Source organism: Quercus lobata, chromosome 5 (assembly GCF_001633185.2).
Source record: "Quercus lobata isolate SW786 chromosome 5, ValleyOak3.0 Primary Assembly, whole genome shotgun sequence".
NCBI lineage: Eukaryota > Viridiplantae > Streptophyta > Magnoliopsida > Fagales > Fagaceae > Quercus > Quercus lobata.
In genome coordinates this window covers 73,014,800-73,033,505 of record NC_044908.1, presented here as the reverse complement: position 1 = coordinate 73,033,505, position 18,706 = coordinate 73,014,800, and the positions used below count along the sequence as shown (strand labels likewise).

The following is an 18,706-nucleotide window of genomic DNA, read 5'->3' as shown; positions in this document are numbered from 1 at the left end:
AATATTGTGCAAATGATTACTCACAAATTATGTGGGTCAATGGTTTTTAAGAGTGCTAAAACCTGTGGGTCCTCACGAGGAAAGCAAAATTTTTATCAAGTAGTATCTTAGTGTCATAAGATACATGGCTACCCTACATGCAATTTCAAACATGCATTGGTAGTACAGGCATTATTAGCTCGTGATTGTTCAGAAAAAAAGTTGTTTCTACTAATTTTATTTAAAAGAGCAATGGAAATTTAAGATCATTTCGAATAGTGTTTGTCACTGAAGTGGGCATGGCCTACAATTGAAGGATGTCACGAGAATTTTGTAGTATCTACTTCATCCTAGTGCAATAGATAGAAAATTATCTTATGAAAATGGTTTTATTAAGTCACTGTCTCCCAGCATGTGGGAGAAGATAGTTTCATGGAGCTGTTCCATGAGATACCTTGTCCTAGCGATAGACAGCTTGTTCCGTGAGATACCTTTGTCCTCACAATAGACAGCTTGTTCTTGGGTTTAAAACCTTTTATGTTATTTTATTGTTTTTAACATACTAGTACAAAGGAAAATATAATAAAATCTTAGTGGCCTGTACATCTGACTCCATAAAACCATGGTCTGCATTCAAATTCAACAGTAGTACAAACTGCAAACATTCCATTGATTCTGCTTTTTAATAAAATGGAAATTAAACAATCTGCATGTTCATTTAGAAGAGGAAGTGCTTTTTTTCTGGCATTGATTCTTGACCCATTTGATGCCAGCAGATGCCCCGCTCTTAATCTTTTGTGCTCCCACCATTGCAGTTGCTTTGGCTTTGTCAAGCCCACCTTTTGCATTGCCCTTCTTGTTATTGCCGTTTTCTTTTTGGGTATTACTGTTGTCTTCTTCCCCCATGGCACCTATTCCTCCAGCACCCCATTGATCTGCCCAGCTTGGTGCTTCTGTAGCCATATTTTCTTGTGTACTTAGGAAAACCTAGTTTCTGAACCCAAAATCATCAACCAATTAACAAATGTACAAACATCAAGGAAACAAAGTCTTATGAGGAAATCAGGGCTATAAGTGGGGTTATTTCTCTGTGCTTTTTCTAGAAACACCAAGTCTCTAATGTTGTGAAAAAAGAAACAAAGTTGAGAATTTAGAACTGCTACTCCATTTTCAAGACATTATAAGATTAAAAGGTTTCATTTCTCCTATATTCTCATAGTAATTGACCAGATTGGTCTGCAGTTTTCAGCCTAAGATGATTTTTCAAGAGAAATAACTGAAAAAGCTGATGAAGCAGCCATACAGTGGAGAAGATTTCTTCTTCTTTAAGATCTTTGGAGGTGATAAAAAGAAAATGGATCTAACATAAACATAATCATGTCAAAACTCAAAAGCATGGATCACATCCCCATTGAGTGAGAGAGAAAAAGTTCTAAACAATACACACACCTAAATTTCACAATCTACCAAACCCAGAAAACACAAAGGATTAAACTTTTCAAACAGCAATTCATAATAGCTCATTCAATCACAAAAGGAATTAGAGATAGAGATAGAGGAAGAGAGAGAGAAGAGGGTACCTTGTAAATGTGGTTAGCTGGGAACCAGGTTGAGAAACTATGGAAGTTAATTGAGAATAAGATGTATTTGAAAGAGCTTTCTTTAAGCTGGATAAACAAAGGGTAACATGTCGGTGGGGACTATTCTTTACCCCCAGTTTACACTTTAAAAAAAGGACATGACAACTCAATAATTCTAGTTTCCATCTAGTGAAGCAAGCTTTGTTTTGGCATCTTCCTTTCTTTATTACCAAATTCTTTTTAACTCTCCTTCTAATCCAATATAGCATCTTCTACTTATATTAAAGTAGAGTAGTTGCCCAACATGTTTATCATCCTCATCAACACTAAATAATTGGAGTAAGTTGGAACTGACCGTCTGGCTTTGCACGTCGCACCAACTTATCAATATGAGGATTTGAGCTAGACCTGGGTCAGGTTGATGACCCATTTTTTAGGTACAGCTCGGTCAATTTGGTTGGTGGAATTGAAGTGCCACAAGATAACCACGACATAATTTATCTTATAGAGTCTCTTGTCGTCCAATAAAAAATCTATAATTGAATTTCACATGCATTAATAATAAGTTAATCGGTATCTTGATTTAATCGTAAATACAATTATTATTAAATAGATGTCATATGTTCAAATTATATCATACTTTTAAAATAATAATAGTGGCACAATTTATTTGCAAGTCATTATAGCAACTTAAACTTAGTTTTTCACTTGTCTATTGTAGAGCAAGTGTTGTGAACCTAGTCATAAAAGATAGTATACTCAACTCGAGATGACTAATCTCCTAAACTTGAGGGAGGAAATAGATATTTTTGGTTAATTTTTTTTTTAATTCTCATTTAAGCATTCAACGTACATAAATAGCCTAGGATGAGATAACTTCATTGACAAATCCTAAAACATAGGTACCAATCATATCCTAAAACATAGGAATTAATTTGAATACAAATAAATAGCAAAACTAATCTATTTAGAAAGTCTTATCCTATCACTAAACTAAATTCAAATAATTTAGGTTATGACAGGAAGGCAAGAATTTATTCATGAAATTGGTGCAGCACATGCATAGTGGAAGAAGCACATTGATTTGCCTATGCTAGTAGCTCCATTGTCTCATCACTCATCAGCCAATAATAAAATTTGTGCCAACTGCCAAGTGCTTGACAGTCTAGTAAGCATTATCCAAATGAATAGATGGAAAACCAAATGGAAAATGAAAGAACATATGTTTTCAGGTTGGATTGAATTGCATGATTGCTATATTTTGTCTTCATCTGAAAGTTAATATTACCTAACGTTGAATTTCATTTTCATCAGGGGTGTCACATGAGCCTTGAGGATCCTACAATTTCATGCTTGGTGTAGATGTAAATGATTTAGAAAATTTATCTGATTTGACCTTTTTTTTTTTGGATACATCGATAATTGAGGGTATGAGGATTTGAATGTTTTATATCTCCATTGAAATACCAGAAGGTACCAATTGAATTACAAGATTTTTGATAACTACTTCTTTTGAATTCTATATTTTAACATTGCCTAGATCTTAAAAAAAAAAAAAAAAAAAAAAAAAAAAAAAAAAAAAAAATTATATGAATTAAAGAAGGAAACTTCTTGTAGACAAGCCAACACAAAGTCAAGGATTAAAGAAAGCTCTAACTTTCAAAACTTTCTTGTCCTTCTATGTCGAAATCTTTCAACCTTATATTTTTATTTATTCTCTTAACAATTACATTTTGTAATGTACTTTTTGTAAGGCATTACAGAAACATCTACCAAAGTCGATATGCAAGACTCAATACTTTTAGACTTAACATTAACATATGAGGACTTTGACGAGGGAATCTTCAGGTTCCTGTTGACCTTAGCATGGTAAGTCGGTAACCATTGAGGGACTGTAAAAGTTATATATGAAGCTATTCTGAGTAATGGTCAAATTGCAAGCTGGATTTCAATCAAAAACAAAAATTTGCAAACTGATTTTTTGGAAGGCATTTTCTGTATGGAATCTAATAAGTTCAATGTATGTTTTTTTGTTGGGCTAGCAGAAATAATAACGGGGCTGGCTCATGAGTTGGGGAAGTGGGTAATTCTTTTGTGAGCTGGGCTGGGCCCTTTCCCTCTTCCTTGGACCGTGGATGTCATTGTTAGTAAATAAATAAGAGGTGTTAAATCCGCAATATTTTTACAACAAATTATAGGTGATTAATTGTTATTGATTCAAATTTAAACCTAATAGTAAGATTACTTTTTTGCCCCAACAATAACAATCTGTCACTTAGAATTTGTTGTAAAAATGTTATGAACATAAGACCGTTTGGTAATATTGTTCTAATAAGGGATAAAAAAAAAGTAAAAATACGTATAATGTTGTTTAATCTCTTAAAACTATTATTTAAACATAAGTAACAAACGGCCCATCATTTGGCTAAAGAAATTCTTTTACTATCGTTTTCAAGCACAATAAGAAAAAGAGTACCCCAAATAAGATGTAGCATATAAAATTAGAAAACAAAAAAAGAACAAAATTGGGGGCAACCATTTTTAATGAACCAACCGGGTTGCAATTTCTTGGCCCAAAATGTTGCCTAAAATCTTTTCTATAAACATAGCATAATGCCTACTGGTTAAAAATTAAACGGTATATCTGCTCTCTCTATCTAGCAAATCATTAAACACACGCAAATTCACCCAACACCCAACCCCGCACGTGATGTTACAATTTCTTTCCCACTCTAGATTTGTTCTTGCCATTTTTTTGGGACATAAATAATCAAATCAATCTCACTTGGATTTCCTAGTGGACTTAGATTTCTTCATTTTGCGTGACTTATCATCCACGCTAGACCACGAATATCCACTAGGAATAGCAAAAGGGTCCGACTCTTGTGCCCCCAAACAACTACGTTGCTGTTGTTGCTGCTGCTGCTGATGATGTTGTTGCTTACTCGTCGATACTGATTGGCTACTGCTTCGCCTCAACCACGACGGCATCGACGATGAGGAGGATGACGCCGACGGTAACGATGAATAATGTGTGTCTGATTTGTGCTCCTCCTCCGACAACCCTCCTCGTCCTCCATGGTGTAACTGTCTTGGACTTGAAAATGGAGTGTAAAACTGTTCAATTGGTTGAAGTTCAACGAACTTTGTGAATGTTATCACCACTCTTACTGTAGGGACCACCGGAATTGCCACCTGTCCCATAAAAACAAAAACCATCAGTCACCGTCTGATTAATCACAATCAAAAAAATTAAGAATTGCTTTAACCGTTAATGGGCCCAGCATGCGCTTGCCACAACATCAGTACAATGAGTCCTATGACATGGCAGGGGAAGATCATGGTCATTGGTCAAAGTCAGACTTTTGTTTTTTCTTTTTTGTCAAAGTAGGGACATTGAAACATTTCGGGTCCCATGTACCATGTACAGCTCCAACCCTGTCTGAAGGAAAAAGTAAAAACCTCGGTTGATCAATGGCCCACAGGCCTCAATCACCGTCCGATCAAAATCAAGGCAAAATCTGAAAAGTTCCACGTCAGATCTTTGTAACCCCACAAGAACCAAGACCGTTGCTTGCCTTGCCCATCAAAAGAAACCAAAACAAAAGCAAAAGCAAAGGCTCCACAGACCAAATTCAGTGGACCCCTCATTAAATATATATATTTTTTCAATTTCCCAAAATGCCCCTTACCTTCACCGGAAATGTCCCCGGAGGAAACTTTGTGGTCAGCAACTCCCTCATCCTCCTAACGGCTTTCACCTTGTTCGCCAAAATGTCGAGTAACGGTAACAGTTCCTCCGTTTTTAACGGAAACTGCTCCGTTAACCAAACTGACGGACGTAAACTCCGTATGTACTCTTTCTCTTTGGTTTGTGGCGGCGGAGCCACCGTAGAAACCGACCTTCGCGGCGGCGCCGTTACTGACGCAACGTCGACGCTTTTTCTTGGCACCGTTACCCACTCCCTCTCTTCTCTAACGAAGCTACTGTGTCTTCTCTGATCGGCAGAAGGAAACCCGAAACTCGGATTCTCGGCTACTAAGAAACCGTCGTCGTCTTCGTCTAGCTCTAGAGGAAGCACTTGCTCGCTACCTGCCACGTCAGAATCTCCACCGGCGACTTTTCTTGACCGGAAGCTGAAAACGACGTTGTGGATTTCGTAAACCCTAGCTTTCCACTCGCCAACGCTTTCGGTCTTCTCTTGCCGGCGCCAGTTCGTTCTTCCGACGAGTTCGGCTTTTGTGACGTCCATTCCCGGCCTGTACACGCTCGTCTGAGCGCAGAATCCGGCGATATCGGCCTCGCTCATCGGAGAGCCGGCATTCTCGAAAGCGTCGAAGATTTTGCGATCGTCGCGGTTGAGGACCAGGAGAGTTCCGGAGGGAATGTCGTGGCTCTGGTCGCCGTCGCCGAGGAAGAGGAAGCTCTGATCGGCGCGCTGGATTTTCAGGCCGTCGAAGCCGGCCAAGGAAGTATCGGCTCGGAGATTTCCGTCGCGTTTCCAGATCTTGTACGTGTCTGAGGGAGCGATTTTTCCGACGAAGGGAATGACGGAGCTCTCGAAGTGGAAAGAGATCTCCATGTAGAAATCGCGCATGCGGCGTAGCACGGCGATGACACGTGGCAACCTCCGGCGCCACTTGGACCAGGCGGAGCGGTGGTGCTGGCGGAGGAGAATGAGAGCAATGTCGGAGCACCGCCGAACCAGAGCCTCCTGGAGCGGGTTCCATCCGGCGGAGTTCTGCAGCGACACGTCAGCTCCGGCGAGAGCTAAAGCTCGCGCGCAAACGGCGTCGTTGAGGCGAACGGAGAGGTGGAGAGGAGTCTCCCGAAAAGGCACATCGCGGCGGTCGACGACTGCGGAGATTTGATCGGCGAGTTTCTCCTGGGAGAGCGAGTCGGACTCGGTGTGGATCTGAGTCGGGTCGGCGAGTTTGGGCAGAGTCGAGACGAGTCGGGACAGAGTGGTGTGATCGCCTACAGCGACAGCGTAGTGTACCGGACTGTGAGTGTAATCCTGAGGTTTAATAGCCGGAAACGACGTCGCGTTAGGCGTCGAAGACTTTGCCATATTTCTCTCAAAACGTAAAAAAAATTATAAAAAAGAGCGTGTAATCAAATCTTCAGCGTATGGAATTGACGTTTGTTTTAAAATGGATGGATGAAAGGGCAAAATAGTAAATTTAGGGAGAGGGAGGGTCTTTATTGAAATGAGCAGGACTGAATACACGCAATCGGCGCGACTTTTGGTAATTCTTAATCCTGTTCATAGATATTTCATGTTTTCTTTCTTTCCGATGTCAGTATAGTCAGAGTACTTTAGTTTCGGTTTCTTTTGTCTTTTCCATGTCTCTTAAATATTTTAAAATTTTTGATACTATTTGCCAAACTCGTTTTAATACCGTGCTTAAATTACGAGCATAAAAAATTATTGCACCGTTTGGTTTGAATTTTGATGAACATTTATGACTTGCTATTTGTTGATAGCTAAAGACGGCAATAATTTTGAGGAATGAGAATCACGAAACTATGTAGCCTACTTGTAGCACTCTACAATTAGTGTGTTTTCAATATGGGTTTAGGCCAAGTGCAAAGTTGGGACCAATTCGGGATTACCTTATGCTTTATATATTAGAATTTTTTACCAGCTTTACCAGGTGTGGAGTTAGTGGAGTTAACTTTTTTATTCCACTTATCATGTTGGCTGTATTTTTAACACCTCTCATCAATTTATGCCAATTTTTCATTCACTGAATTATACAATAACTGATCCATAAAGAGCCATTAACATTTTCTTAATTTTTTTTAGGGATATGTTAATCAATGTTCAAGAGTTATTTTTAGAAATATTTTATTAAGAGAAACATAATTTTTTACATTTCTTATAAAAATAATGTCAAAATTTTTCTATTATAATTTATTAACAATTATAACATTGGTTAACATGATATATATATATATATATATATTTTTTTTTTTTTAATGCTATTTATAAATGGATACGGCAGTTACGGCACCAATAAAGAAAGCATGTGGTTGTAACATGGTGAATAGCCAAGTGGAATGCATGCTGCAAATCTAAGGATGAATGGTCCAAACTGTGAACCAATAATAGTCCCCATGTGTCTCCAACCGTGCAATAAATAAGGTTTAAAATGGGTGGAAACAACAGGAAATGATTGGTGTTGAACTGTGAAGGGGCTAGGCACGGGGATTGAGGGTCTAGTGGCAGTGGTATTGGGGATTGTGATGGATAATAGGGAGAAGCTGAGTCGTTAGCGTCTGGTTCTCTTTGTGTTGTAGTGACCATATGCAAACTGAGAAAAAGGGGACCATGTCTCTGTGTTCAATTAAGTTAAACCAGGAACAAATCCCATTTGGGTTCTCTGCTCAGCACACTTCAGTTTGTGTTTTGTTAAGAAGTCACAAGAGTAGAATCTACTGAGCTTTGTTGGGCTTGTTGGTGGTTTATGAGTTAGGACCAAAACCCCAAGTGTCCAAAATATGTATAAAAAAAAATTTAGGAAATAATTAGATCAGATTATCAGATGGGGGCAGCCTTTACATACAATTTGGGCATTCCTTTTTAAGCTATTTGGGCTGTCGGCAGAAGAAAAATATAATGATGTCTATTTTTAGAGACGAAGCCGACTTCAAAAGAAACAAAAGATTGGAATTAAATTTTTTTTACTAAAAGTATTATAAATAAATATAAAATTAGTTGAAATAATACAGTAGGATTTATGAATAGTAGTAAAAATAAGCTGAATAGTAAAATAAGTTGGCTTTTTAATTTTTGTCAAACACACACTAAACTCCATAGTTATTAATAGGGTAAAATATCATTTTTGTCATTATATTTTCACAAAAGCTTTTTTTCTCGTTCCTATACTTTACAAAACGTTTTATTTTTCGTTTTTCTATCTATGTTTGTTAGTTTATGTGTTACATAGCCTAACGGAGCATTGACATGAAATTTGAGTTGAATGAAACTATTGTACTTTAAAATATATAGACATGTGGTTCATAATGATTCACACATGTGAAAACAATTTTTAAAATGACGAAAATTTCCTCACTCCCTCAATTGACACAACCCAATAAAAAAATAGGTTAATCAAAATACCCAAACCTAAAATCACAACCCCAACAGTCAAATCTCGACCAGCAACCCCAACCATTACTGGCAACCCAATCCCACCACCGCTCACCACAACCAAACTACACTTACAACCCCCCCCCCCCCCAAAAAAAAAGACCCAAAAATCTAAACACAACAATCCCACCCAAATCAAACCTAGACAAAATAAAAATTTATAGAGTAAATTGCATTTCTAATTTTTAATATTATTCGATAAGTTTTGGTTTTTGTGTATTTTTCATATGGCTTTGATTGTTTCCCATCCAATAGTGTTTTACATTCTTTCATATCATATCTACACTCTTTTAGATCATGTGTAATATGTGAACGTTTGATGTAATGTGGATATGTGAGAAACAATAACCTTTTCATATGATGAATTTTGCATTTTTTTTTTTTAATAACCAAAATGAGAATCCCTAAATCTAAAATTTTCATAATAAAGAGGGAGGATATATATATTTATATATATATCTCCCTCTTTATTTTTACTTCACTCTTTTTTCTCTTCCTTTTCATTTTCTTTCATCTATTTTGATTCTCTTTATAACCTCCCTCCGTTCCTTTTTTTTTCCCCCTATCATTTGGTGTACCATGATTTATATTTCAAAATACATATTTAACTTTCATTTTATCCAAAGACAATGACAAGTCCATTTGCAATGACCTAAGAGTGTTTGCATCAATCTCACCAAAAAATGTAGCTAAAAAACCAAAAAAGGCCACACATCAATCTCAACAAACTATCAAAAAAATTTAGCATTTAATTTGCTTCGCTACAACCAGCGAGACACTACTCCTCACTACTACTAATAAAATTATTTTTTATATCTCTTTTCTCTCTACGTGACTCATTTTCTCTCTCTCTCTCTCTCTCTCATATGAATCGATCAACATCATTAATCGATATGTGGTTGGCGACAATAGATGTGGTGGTTGGGTTTGATTTGAGTTTTGACTGGGTTTTGGTTGGGTTCAGTGGCATTGATGCATCGGTTGCATAAGGTTTTGTGTTTTTGTGGGGTGGTTGTTGGGTTTTGTGTGTTGAGGTGGTGGTGGTAGTGTTGTAGTGGTTGATTTTTGTGGATTGTGCTCGATTGTTGTCGGTTGTGTTGGGTTTTTGTTGGGTCGTGCTACCTGGGTGTGCAGTTGTGATGAGTGGTGGTGAATTTTGGGATTAAAATCAAGCTAGTATGTGTAGTTGTGTGGGTGGTGGTGGATTTTGGGGTTAAAAATGTGAATATGAAGAAATAATATTTAATTAAAATAGTGACGTAGTATTAAGGCTAATATATGACTAAAAAAAAAAAAAAAACATAGATAGCTAAACTAGAAAAAGTGAAGTTTTTTTTTTTGGGTTAATTTAGCTAAAAATTTGACGAGGCTGATGCGAATGCTTTAACATTACTTTAAACGTGTTCAACTTAGATCTTTTCTTTGTTATTTCAATGCACATCATAATTGACTAATGTGAATGCTCTATTGTGAATGGTTTAATTTTACTGGTATCTTTTGAATTTTCAACCACGATAAATATGTAGCCAGTCATGCATGGCCAGAGATGCTGTCCAACGCTATCCTCAATTCCTCATCAGTTTTTTGAAAGCACCTCCAACCTCAATTCATGTGTCGCTAAGTCTATGGAATTGACTCATATTGACTAGAACCAGCTCTCCAAGATGCTTCTTAGAACTTCATGAATATAATCAGCTTCCATTTTCTTGAGACTTGGCATTCTATTAATAGAGGAAGAGCAAGCAATTATGTTCATGAACCCAAGTAAAACAATAACTAGTTCTCACCTAAGAACTCATTTTTGTCAACTTCAAGAGCTAGCCAACTTTTCTTCCATGGCTTTCTTCTCAAGCTTCTTTAGTTGTTTCACTGATTCTGGCAAAATAATTGAATGAAATGGGTACATAGCAAACGTAGTAGTAGCAAAGCTGAAGCTGTTAATGAAGCCAAATCGAAGTATATGTCTTGAGAAGCCCCCCTCCAAAGCTGAACTCATTTTTTATGCTATTTTTAAGTGGAAACTGCAGGGCACCAATGTATAAAGAAAACTACTACCTCCACAACATTTTTACAACAAATTATAGGTGGTTAATTGTTATTGATTCAAATTTAAACCTAATACTAAAATTACTTTTTTATTCCAATAATAATAACCTGTCACTTAAAATTTATTGTGAAAATATTATAGACATAATATTTCTCATAAATAAACCATATAATGTGGCTCTGACATGATAAATAGCCAAGCGGAATGCATGCTGCAAATATAGGAGGATAATAAATGGTCCAAACTTCAAACCAATAATAGTCCCATGTCTCCAACCGTGCAAATAATTTAGCTATGCATAAAATGAGAGAGAGTTAGGTGGAAACAATTAATATGATATGATGCCCCTCCTATAGGGAGTGGTAGGTGTTTTTAATTCAGGCTTACTCAGGTTGTCCTCTAACACGCTTTGTCCTGAATCTTTTGTTGCTCTGTAGCTAATGAATCGGGTCGTTTATTAACAGGGGGTATTGGTGATTGTGATGGATCATAGAGAGAAGCTGAGTGGTCAGAGTCTGGATCTGTTTGTGTAGTAACCACATGCAACTGAGAAAAGGGGACAATGTCCATGTCTGTGTGTTCAAGTTAACCAATTACCAAATCCATTCGGATTTTCTGCTGAGCACACTTCAGTTTGTGTTTTGTGAAGTAGGGATTGTGCTTATTAGAAGTGCTCAAGTCTACTGAGTTTTGTTGGGCTTGTTGTTGGTTTAGGAGTAATTGGACCAAAACCCCAAAGGTCCAAATTAAGTATGTTCAAATGTTTTTTTAAGGAAATTTTAGATCAGATTATCTGATGGTGCTGGCCCGCATATGAATTATGATCCAGCCTTTGCCACATACATTTTGGGAATTCCATTTTAGCAATTTGAGCTTTCGGCAGAAGAAAAATATAACGATGTCTATTTTTAGAGATAATACCGATGTCAAAAGACAATAGAAAGCCCATATTGGAAAAGAAAAACGATGTTGTTTGTTTTTTTAAAAAGCCAATGTCAACACTTTAGTGCACGTTTGTTAAACTGTAGTGGAAAATTAGCGATTGCATAAGAATATGAATAGCTATTATAGAGAATACAACATGTTTTTCTTTTTTTTCTTTTTTTTTGAGAAACAGAATACAACATGTAATAATAGAATAATTATTACTATTTATTTGTTTGGTGATAACACAAGAATAGAATCATGACTTTGTAATCCACATGTTTGGTACAACATCTTAAGACCATGGAAATAAAATGCCCTTATTAGAGTATTCAATTAGTCTGAGGTAGGTTCCAGTTAGCTCAACTGGTAAAATTTCTGGTGATTGAATAAGAGATCTGGAGTTCAATTCCCACCTACACTAAAAATTGATTGGTGTCTTGGTCTGACGATAAAAATGATAATCATCACATGTTTGGTACAACATCTTAAGACCATGGAAATAAAATGCTCTTATTAAAGTATTCAATCAGTCTGTGGTAGGTTCCAATTAGCTCAATTGATAAAATCTCTGGTGATTAATTAAGAGATTTGGAGTTCAATTCTCACCTACACTAAAAATTGATTGGTGTCTTAGTCCTATGATAAAAAGGGTAATCACCAGAAGTGGACCCCATAGGTTAAAACTCTATTTAAAAAAAAAAAATGATTTATATCAATTCATATATCATTGTGTAAATTTACAAGTTTGCTATAGTAACTATGTAAATTTACACTGATATTATTTATTTTATATTTAGTTGTTTATTCTTTCTTTACGTATTTCAAGGATGAAGAAAAAGAGTTAATGGAATGTATGCAAAGAAAAAGAAATAATTTTAAAAATCAAGAAAAATTGATATTTTAATAAAATGTTGTATAAAATAGATAATCTAATGTGGGGTGTTTTGAAAAGTTAGAATGTAAAATAGAAAAAAGAGGTTCTTATGCTAAAATATATAAGAATTTTTGCACAAACTAATGTGAATGCTCTTATAAAATTACAAATACACTTTAGATAAGAAATAGCTTAATGAACTCAATCTTGAATGGAGGACCTCCAACAAGCCCTGTCTCTTTTCTTTTTATTTTTTAAGAAAATTGTTTTCATTTAGACCATGTTTGTTTCAGTTATAAAAGGAATACGAAAAATATTTTACAACACGAGGATTATTTGGATTGGTTGGAAAATTCAGTTAAACAGAAAATGATTTCTGTTGACCATAAATTATCAACACCTAAAGTGTAAAATAGTTTACACTTCTATTTTACTTTCAAACCACTTACACCCCCATTTTCATCCTACCAAAGAGAGAGAGATAGAGACCACTCACTTGAACTCCGACACGACTCCCAACCCAACCCTCGTTGTCGCGCTGCCGCCTCAAGCTCGAAGCCGTCACCGTCGCCATCATTTTTCAGACTCAAGGAAGATCTTTCTCTTCTCTCTTCCTCTTCGATCTACAAACAATCTCCTCATCGTCGCCTCCTTCAGACCCACCTACTGATCTCGTCGCCGTCAAACCCACCCGTCGATCTTGTCACCATCAAACCCACCCACTAATTTGTGGTCCTTTACCCCTCTCTCTCTCTCTCTCTCTCTCTCTCTCTCTGTGCTTATTTTTGAGAAAGATTGAATTTTTTTTGTTGATTTGGTTTATATATTTGGATTTTCTATTATAATATTTGTTTGGGAGCTGAGAAAATGTGAGAGAATGTGTTTTCTAGAGGATTTTCAAGAACACAGCCAAACAACTTAGAATATTTTTCAAAGCATTTTTTGTGATACAACCAAATACCAAAAAATATTTTACACCCTAAAATCATTTTACATTGAGCCAAACACAGCCTTAATTGCATTAAAATTAAGTAGTCTTCTATTTATATCCAATCTCTCTCCCTCAAAATGGTTTTGCTTCTCTGCTTGTCCAGCTGCAAGCAAATTGACAAAACCTTCATGGTCATGCTCAATTCTTCTATCAAGTGTCCCACACTTGTAAAATTTTGCCAACAAACGCAATCTTGAATGGTGGTAAAACACTCCCTAACGTGTAACCGAGCATTTTGTCCACATCGAAAAAATCAGGGCATAAAGCAAAGAGATGCATAAATCGCAAAATGGCAAAATTGAAACTTTTGTGGGTAGTAGAAACAGTAAGTACACTATACACCAATTAACAAGTACTCTTATAAAATTACAAATACACTTTAGATAAGAAATAGCTTAATAAACCCAATCTTGAATGGGGGACCTCCAACAAACCCAATCTCTTTTCTTTTTTTATTTTTTAAGAAAATTGCTTTCATTTAATTGCATTAAAATTAAGTAGTCTTCTATTTATATCCAATCTCTCTCCCTCAAACGGTTTTGCTTCTCTGCTTGTCCAGCTGCAAGCAAATTGACAAAACCTTCATGGTCATGCTCAATTCTTCTATCAAGTGTCCCATACTTGTAAAATTTTGCCGACAAACGCAATCTTGAATGATGGTAAAACACTCCCTAACGCGTAAACAAGCATTTTGTCCACATCGAAAAAAGCAGGGCATAAAGCAAAGAAATGTATAAATCGCAAAATGGCAAACTTGAAACTTTTTTGGGTGGTAGAAACAATAAGTACACTATACACCAATTAACAAGCTTTAGAAATTGCAGAAAATAATAGAGAATGGGGTAGTTCTTGGGGAAATTACAGAGCTTTGATAATACTTGTAGATATATATATAGGAAAACTCTAGTAGCCGGAGTTGAATTTTTTGGGATTTTTTTTTAATTAAAAGTATTACGTTGGAAAAGGAATAAGGATTACCTTTTGATAAGTAATATTTGATTTTCATTTTAAATAATATTGAAGACATTTAACTATAAAAAATTAATATTTTTGCCAAATATTTTTGTGTACAATAAATAAGAGTTGATGTATAATATATGGTATAATACGTGTAGTCACTGGCTATGGTATCAAACACAATAAGTTGATGTTTCGCATAATGAATACATTTCCCAAATTTTTTATGAAATAAACTGCATTTATAATATTTGATAGTGCTATATAAGTTTTGGTTTCGTGTATTTTTCATATGGGTTTTGATTAATTTACATTCAATAGTATACATACTCTTTCATATCAGGTATAATATGTGGACATCTTATGTAAAAATGTAAATATTGTGTGAAACATTAACCTTTTCATATAATGAATTTTACAATTTTTTATTTTATTTTATTTTCTAGAGCCAAAATGAGAATCCCAAAATCTAAGGATTTTCATTTTAATTCTCATTCTCTATTAAAAAAAAGTCTTTTCTCTTTCATTATTTCTTCTTTCACTCTTTTTTCTCTCTTTTATTTTGATTCTCTTTATAATCTCCCTCCTCTCCCATTTTTCCCCCAATTATTTGGTATACATGATTTACATTGCAAAATTTTAATTTGTATTCCATTTTATCCATGGACAATGACAAAGTATATTTGCAATGACCTGATATTAGTGCAACTATGTTCAACGTCGGTCCTTCCCTTGATGTTTCAGTGTGCATCATAAATGACCAATTCTGCTGTTCTTGTCTCTTTTGAATTTTCAACCGTGCTAACTGCCAATCATGCATGGCCCAGATATACTGTCCAGCACTATACTCATCAGTTCCCTGAAGGCACTTCCAATCTCAATTCATGCGTTGTCATTCTCGCACAGTTCCATGGAAGTGACTCATTTGGTCTAGAGCTAGCTCTCCAAGATGCTTCTTGGAACTTCTTGAATATTATAATCAGCTTCAATTTCCTTGAGACTTGGCAGTCTATAAATAGAGGAAGAGCAAGCAATTATGTTTAAGAACCCAAGTAAAAAAAATAACCAGTTCTCACCTAAGAACTCATTTTTGACAACTTCAAGAGCTAGCCTGCTTTATTTCCATGGCTTTCTTCTCAAGCTTATTTACTTGCTTCTCTGATTCTGGCAGCAGAATTGGATGTGAAGGAGAGGATTGGGCACATAGCAAACGTAGTAGTAGCAAAGCTGAAGCTGTCAATGAAGCCAAATCGAAGAAAAAGTCTAAGAGAAGCTCCCCTCCAATTCCTGTATCTTACTTCCCTGTTGGGACACAATTTTCTCGCTTATGACTCAGAGTCACAGAACATTCATCAGGAACCCCATGCACCGGTGTACACAGCTCAATTACGTTTGAATCTTTGATCGTGTCTTTTAGTTTTTTAATCAAATTCCTTATCTTATATATTTGGTAGAGAGATGTAATTGTTATTGCTATGGTTTTTGAATTCTTTTGAGAAAAGATGAAAGCTGGGATTATTTCATTTGTTATTTGTTAATTGTTACACCTATTCTCTATTATTGATGGTAACGCTAAGATCTTACTGTAATGCATTTTGCAAATACCTTTGCTTGTATTTTTTTTTTCTCTTAAAATGAAAATCCCATTTATCACAAGGAAAAAAAAAAAAAAAAAATTTGCTTGACCCGACTGGAAAGATAGGAAATAGTTTTTGTTTTTGTTTTTGTTTTTTTTTGGGTGATGTGGCTCGGACTTATACACCAAGAATACTTGGTTAATGTTAAGAATATAAAGTGTGAGAAAGACTGAATAGTCTGTATATTGATATGTATGAAATAATGTACAATAGAGAGCCTTATATAGGCTAGATATGTGTGCAGTACAAGTAAAAGGAGTAAACTACAAGTACAGTATACTGGGCTAAGCCCAATGGGCTAAACTAGTCTAAGCTATACACTAACATCCCCCCTCAAACTCGAGGTGGCAAGGAGGAAGCCAACTGGAGTTTGGATATAAGATCTCGAAGACGACCAGGCGGGTGAGTTTTGGTAAAGATATCAGCAGGCTGGTCAGCAGAGGAGATGGAGAATAACTGGAGATTTCCTTTCTTAAGATGCTGGCGAGTGATGTGGCAGTCGATCTCAATATGCTTAGTGCGTTCATGGAAGACATCATTATGAGCAATGTAGATAGCACTACGATTGTCACAATAAAGAGGAGTGGCAGTGGGCTGTGGAGCATCCATGTCAGCCAAGAGCCAGCGAAGCCAAACAAGCTCACAAGTGTTGTCGGCAAGGGCACGATACTCAGCCTCAGTACTAGAACGGGAAACCACATCCTGCTTCTTGCTGCGCCACGAGACCAGAGAAGTACCTAACAGGAAACAGAAACCTGTGATAGAGCACCGATCAGTCGGATCACCTGCCCAGTCAGCATCTGAATAAGCATGAAGCTCGAGAGAAGATCGAGAGGAATAATGCAGACCATGATAAAGTGTGCCTTTGACATATCGGAGAATCCGAAGAACAGCAGCATAGTGGACAGAACGAGGTGCATCCATGAACTTACTAACCATACCCACAGCATGTGAAATATCTGGACGAGTAACAGTGAGATAGATCAAACTGCCAACCAACTGACGATAGCGAGTAGCATCGGATATAGGTTCACCGTCCAAGGGTGTGAGTTTTGCATTGTATTCCAAAGGAGTGGAAACAGTCTTGTTATCAGTGACACCGGCTTTGGAGAGAAGATCAGAAGCATATTTAGCCTGGGAAAGATAGTATCCATCAGAGGATGAGGTAACCTCAAGCCCAAGAAAATAGCTGAGAGTGCCCAAATCTTTCATCTCAAAATGCTGACTAAGGAAGTTCTGAAGAGAGCGGATACCTGCAGAATCATCTCCAGTAATAATCATATCATCAACATAAAGAAGAATAAGAGTGATACCAGCAGAGGATCTTCGAACAAAGAGAACAGTGTCATGAGGACTCGAAGTGAAACCCTGCTGAGCAACAACTGAGATAAACTTTTCAAACCAAGCTCGAGGAGCCTGCTTGAGGCCATAAAGAGCACGGCGAAGGCGGCAAACTTGATTGCCTGAGTGTGGATAGCCAGGGGGTGGTTGCATGTACACTTCTTCATGGAGGTCTCCATTGAGGAAAGCATTCTTCACATCCATTTGATAAAGAGGCCAACGGCGAACAGCAACCACAGCAATGAGACATCTAACAGATGTAAGACGAGCAACATGAGCAAATGTTTCCTCATAGTCAATACCATACTCCTGAGTAAAGCCCTTGGCAACTAGGCGAGCCTTGTATCGTTCAACAGATCCATCAGCCTTGGTCTTGATCTTGTAAACCCACCTACAACCTACTACAGACTGACCAGGAGGCAAATCAACCATATCCCACGTGTGATTCTTATGAAGGGCATCTAGTTCTTCATTCATAGCTTGCTGCGAAAGAGGGTCAGTATAAGCCTCACGATAGGTGTGAGGTTCATAGAGAGTGGCAAGAGCAAAAGAGCAATGATAATCAGTGAGATAAGGGGGAGGAATGCTTACCCGAGTGGAACGACGAAGTTTAGGACCAATAGGAGACTTAGGAGAGGGTGGTGGCACAGGATCCAAGACAGGCGGGTCATATGCCTGAGACAGAACCGGAGATGAGTCGTCTGGAGAGGCAGTCGATGCTGAAGAATCCTCCACAAGTTCAGGATAGAGAGGGAGGAAAAGATCAGTAAAAATGGGAGACTCTGAGGAAGAAGATGTAGGAAATTGCTGAAGACTCATGAAAGGACGATGTTCCCAAAACTCAACATGACGAGAGACACGAAGGCGATGAGAAATGGGATCATAGCAGCGAAACCCTTTTTGAGACACACCATAACCAAGGAAACAACAGAGACGAGTACGAGGTTGGAGCTTTGTTCGTTCATGAGGAGGAAGAGAGACAAAGCAAGCACAACCAAAAACCCGAAGAGAGGAGTAGTCAGGAGTTTGACCATAAAGAAGCTCAAATGGTGATTTGTTGTGTGTAGTTGGTGAAGGAATACGATTAATAGTGTGCACAGCAGTGAGTGCGGCCTCACCCCAAAATCGCTCAGGAAGAGAGGCAGAAATGAGAAGGGTGCGGACAACATCAAGAATGTGACGATGTTTTCGTTCTGCACGACCATTTTGTTGAGAG

General features: G+C 37.0%; 1 protein-coding gene and 1 long non-coding RNA gene across 2 annotated transcripts; both read right to left on the bottom strand.

Annotated features, from left to right (window-relative positions):
• Positions 1-586: 586 nt before the first annotated feature.
• Positions 587-1,853, bottom strand: LOC115992517. Its single transcript, XR_004092540.1, has 2 exons — positions 1,560-1,853; positions 587-973 (listed from the first exon to the last, which is right to left on the bottom strand). It is a non-coding gene; the product is annotated as an uncharacterized LOC115992517 (long non-coding RNA).
• Positions 1,854-4,030: 2,177 nt separating this feature from the next.
• LOC115992516 (ankyrin repeat domain-containing protein 13C) lies at positions 4,031-6,707 on the bottom strand. Its single transcript, XM_031116725.1, has 2 exons — positions 5,252-6,707; positions 4,031-4,754 (listed from the first exon to the last, which is right to left on the bottom strand). The coding sequence occupies exons 1-2, from the start codon at positions 6,629-6,631 to the stop codon at positions 4,341-4,343; spliced, it is 1,794 nt and encodes a 597-aa protein (XP_030972585.1). The 5' UTR covers positions 6,632-6,707; the 3' UTR covers positions 4,031-4,340.
• Between the last annotated feature and the right edge of the window lie 11,999 nt (positions 6,708-18,706).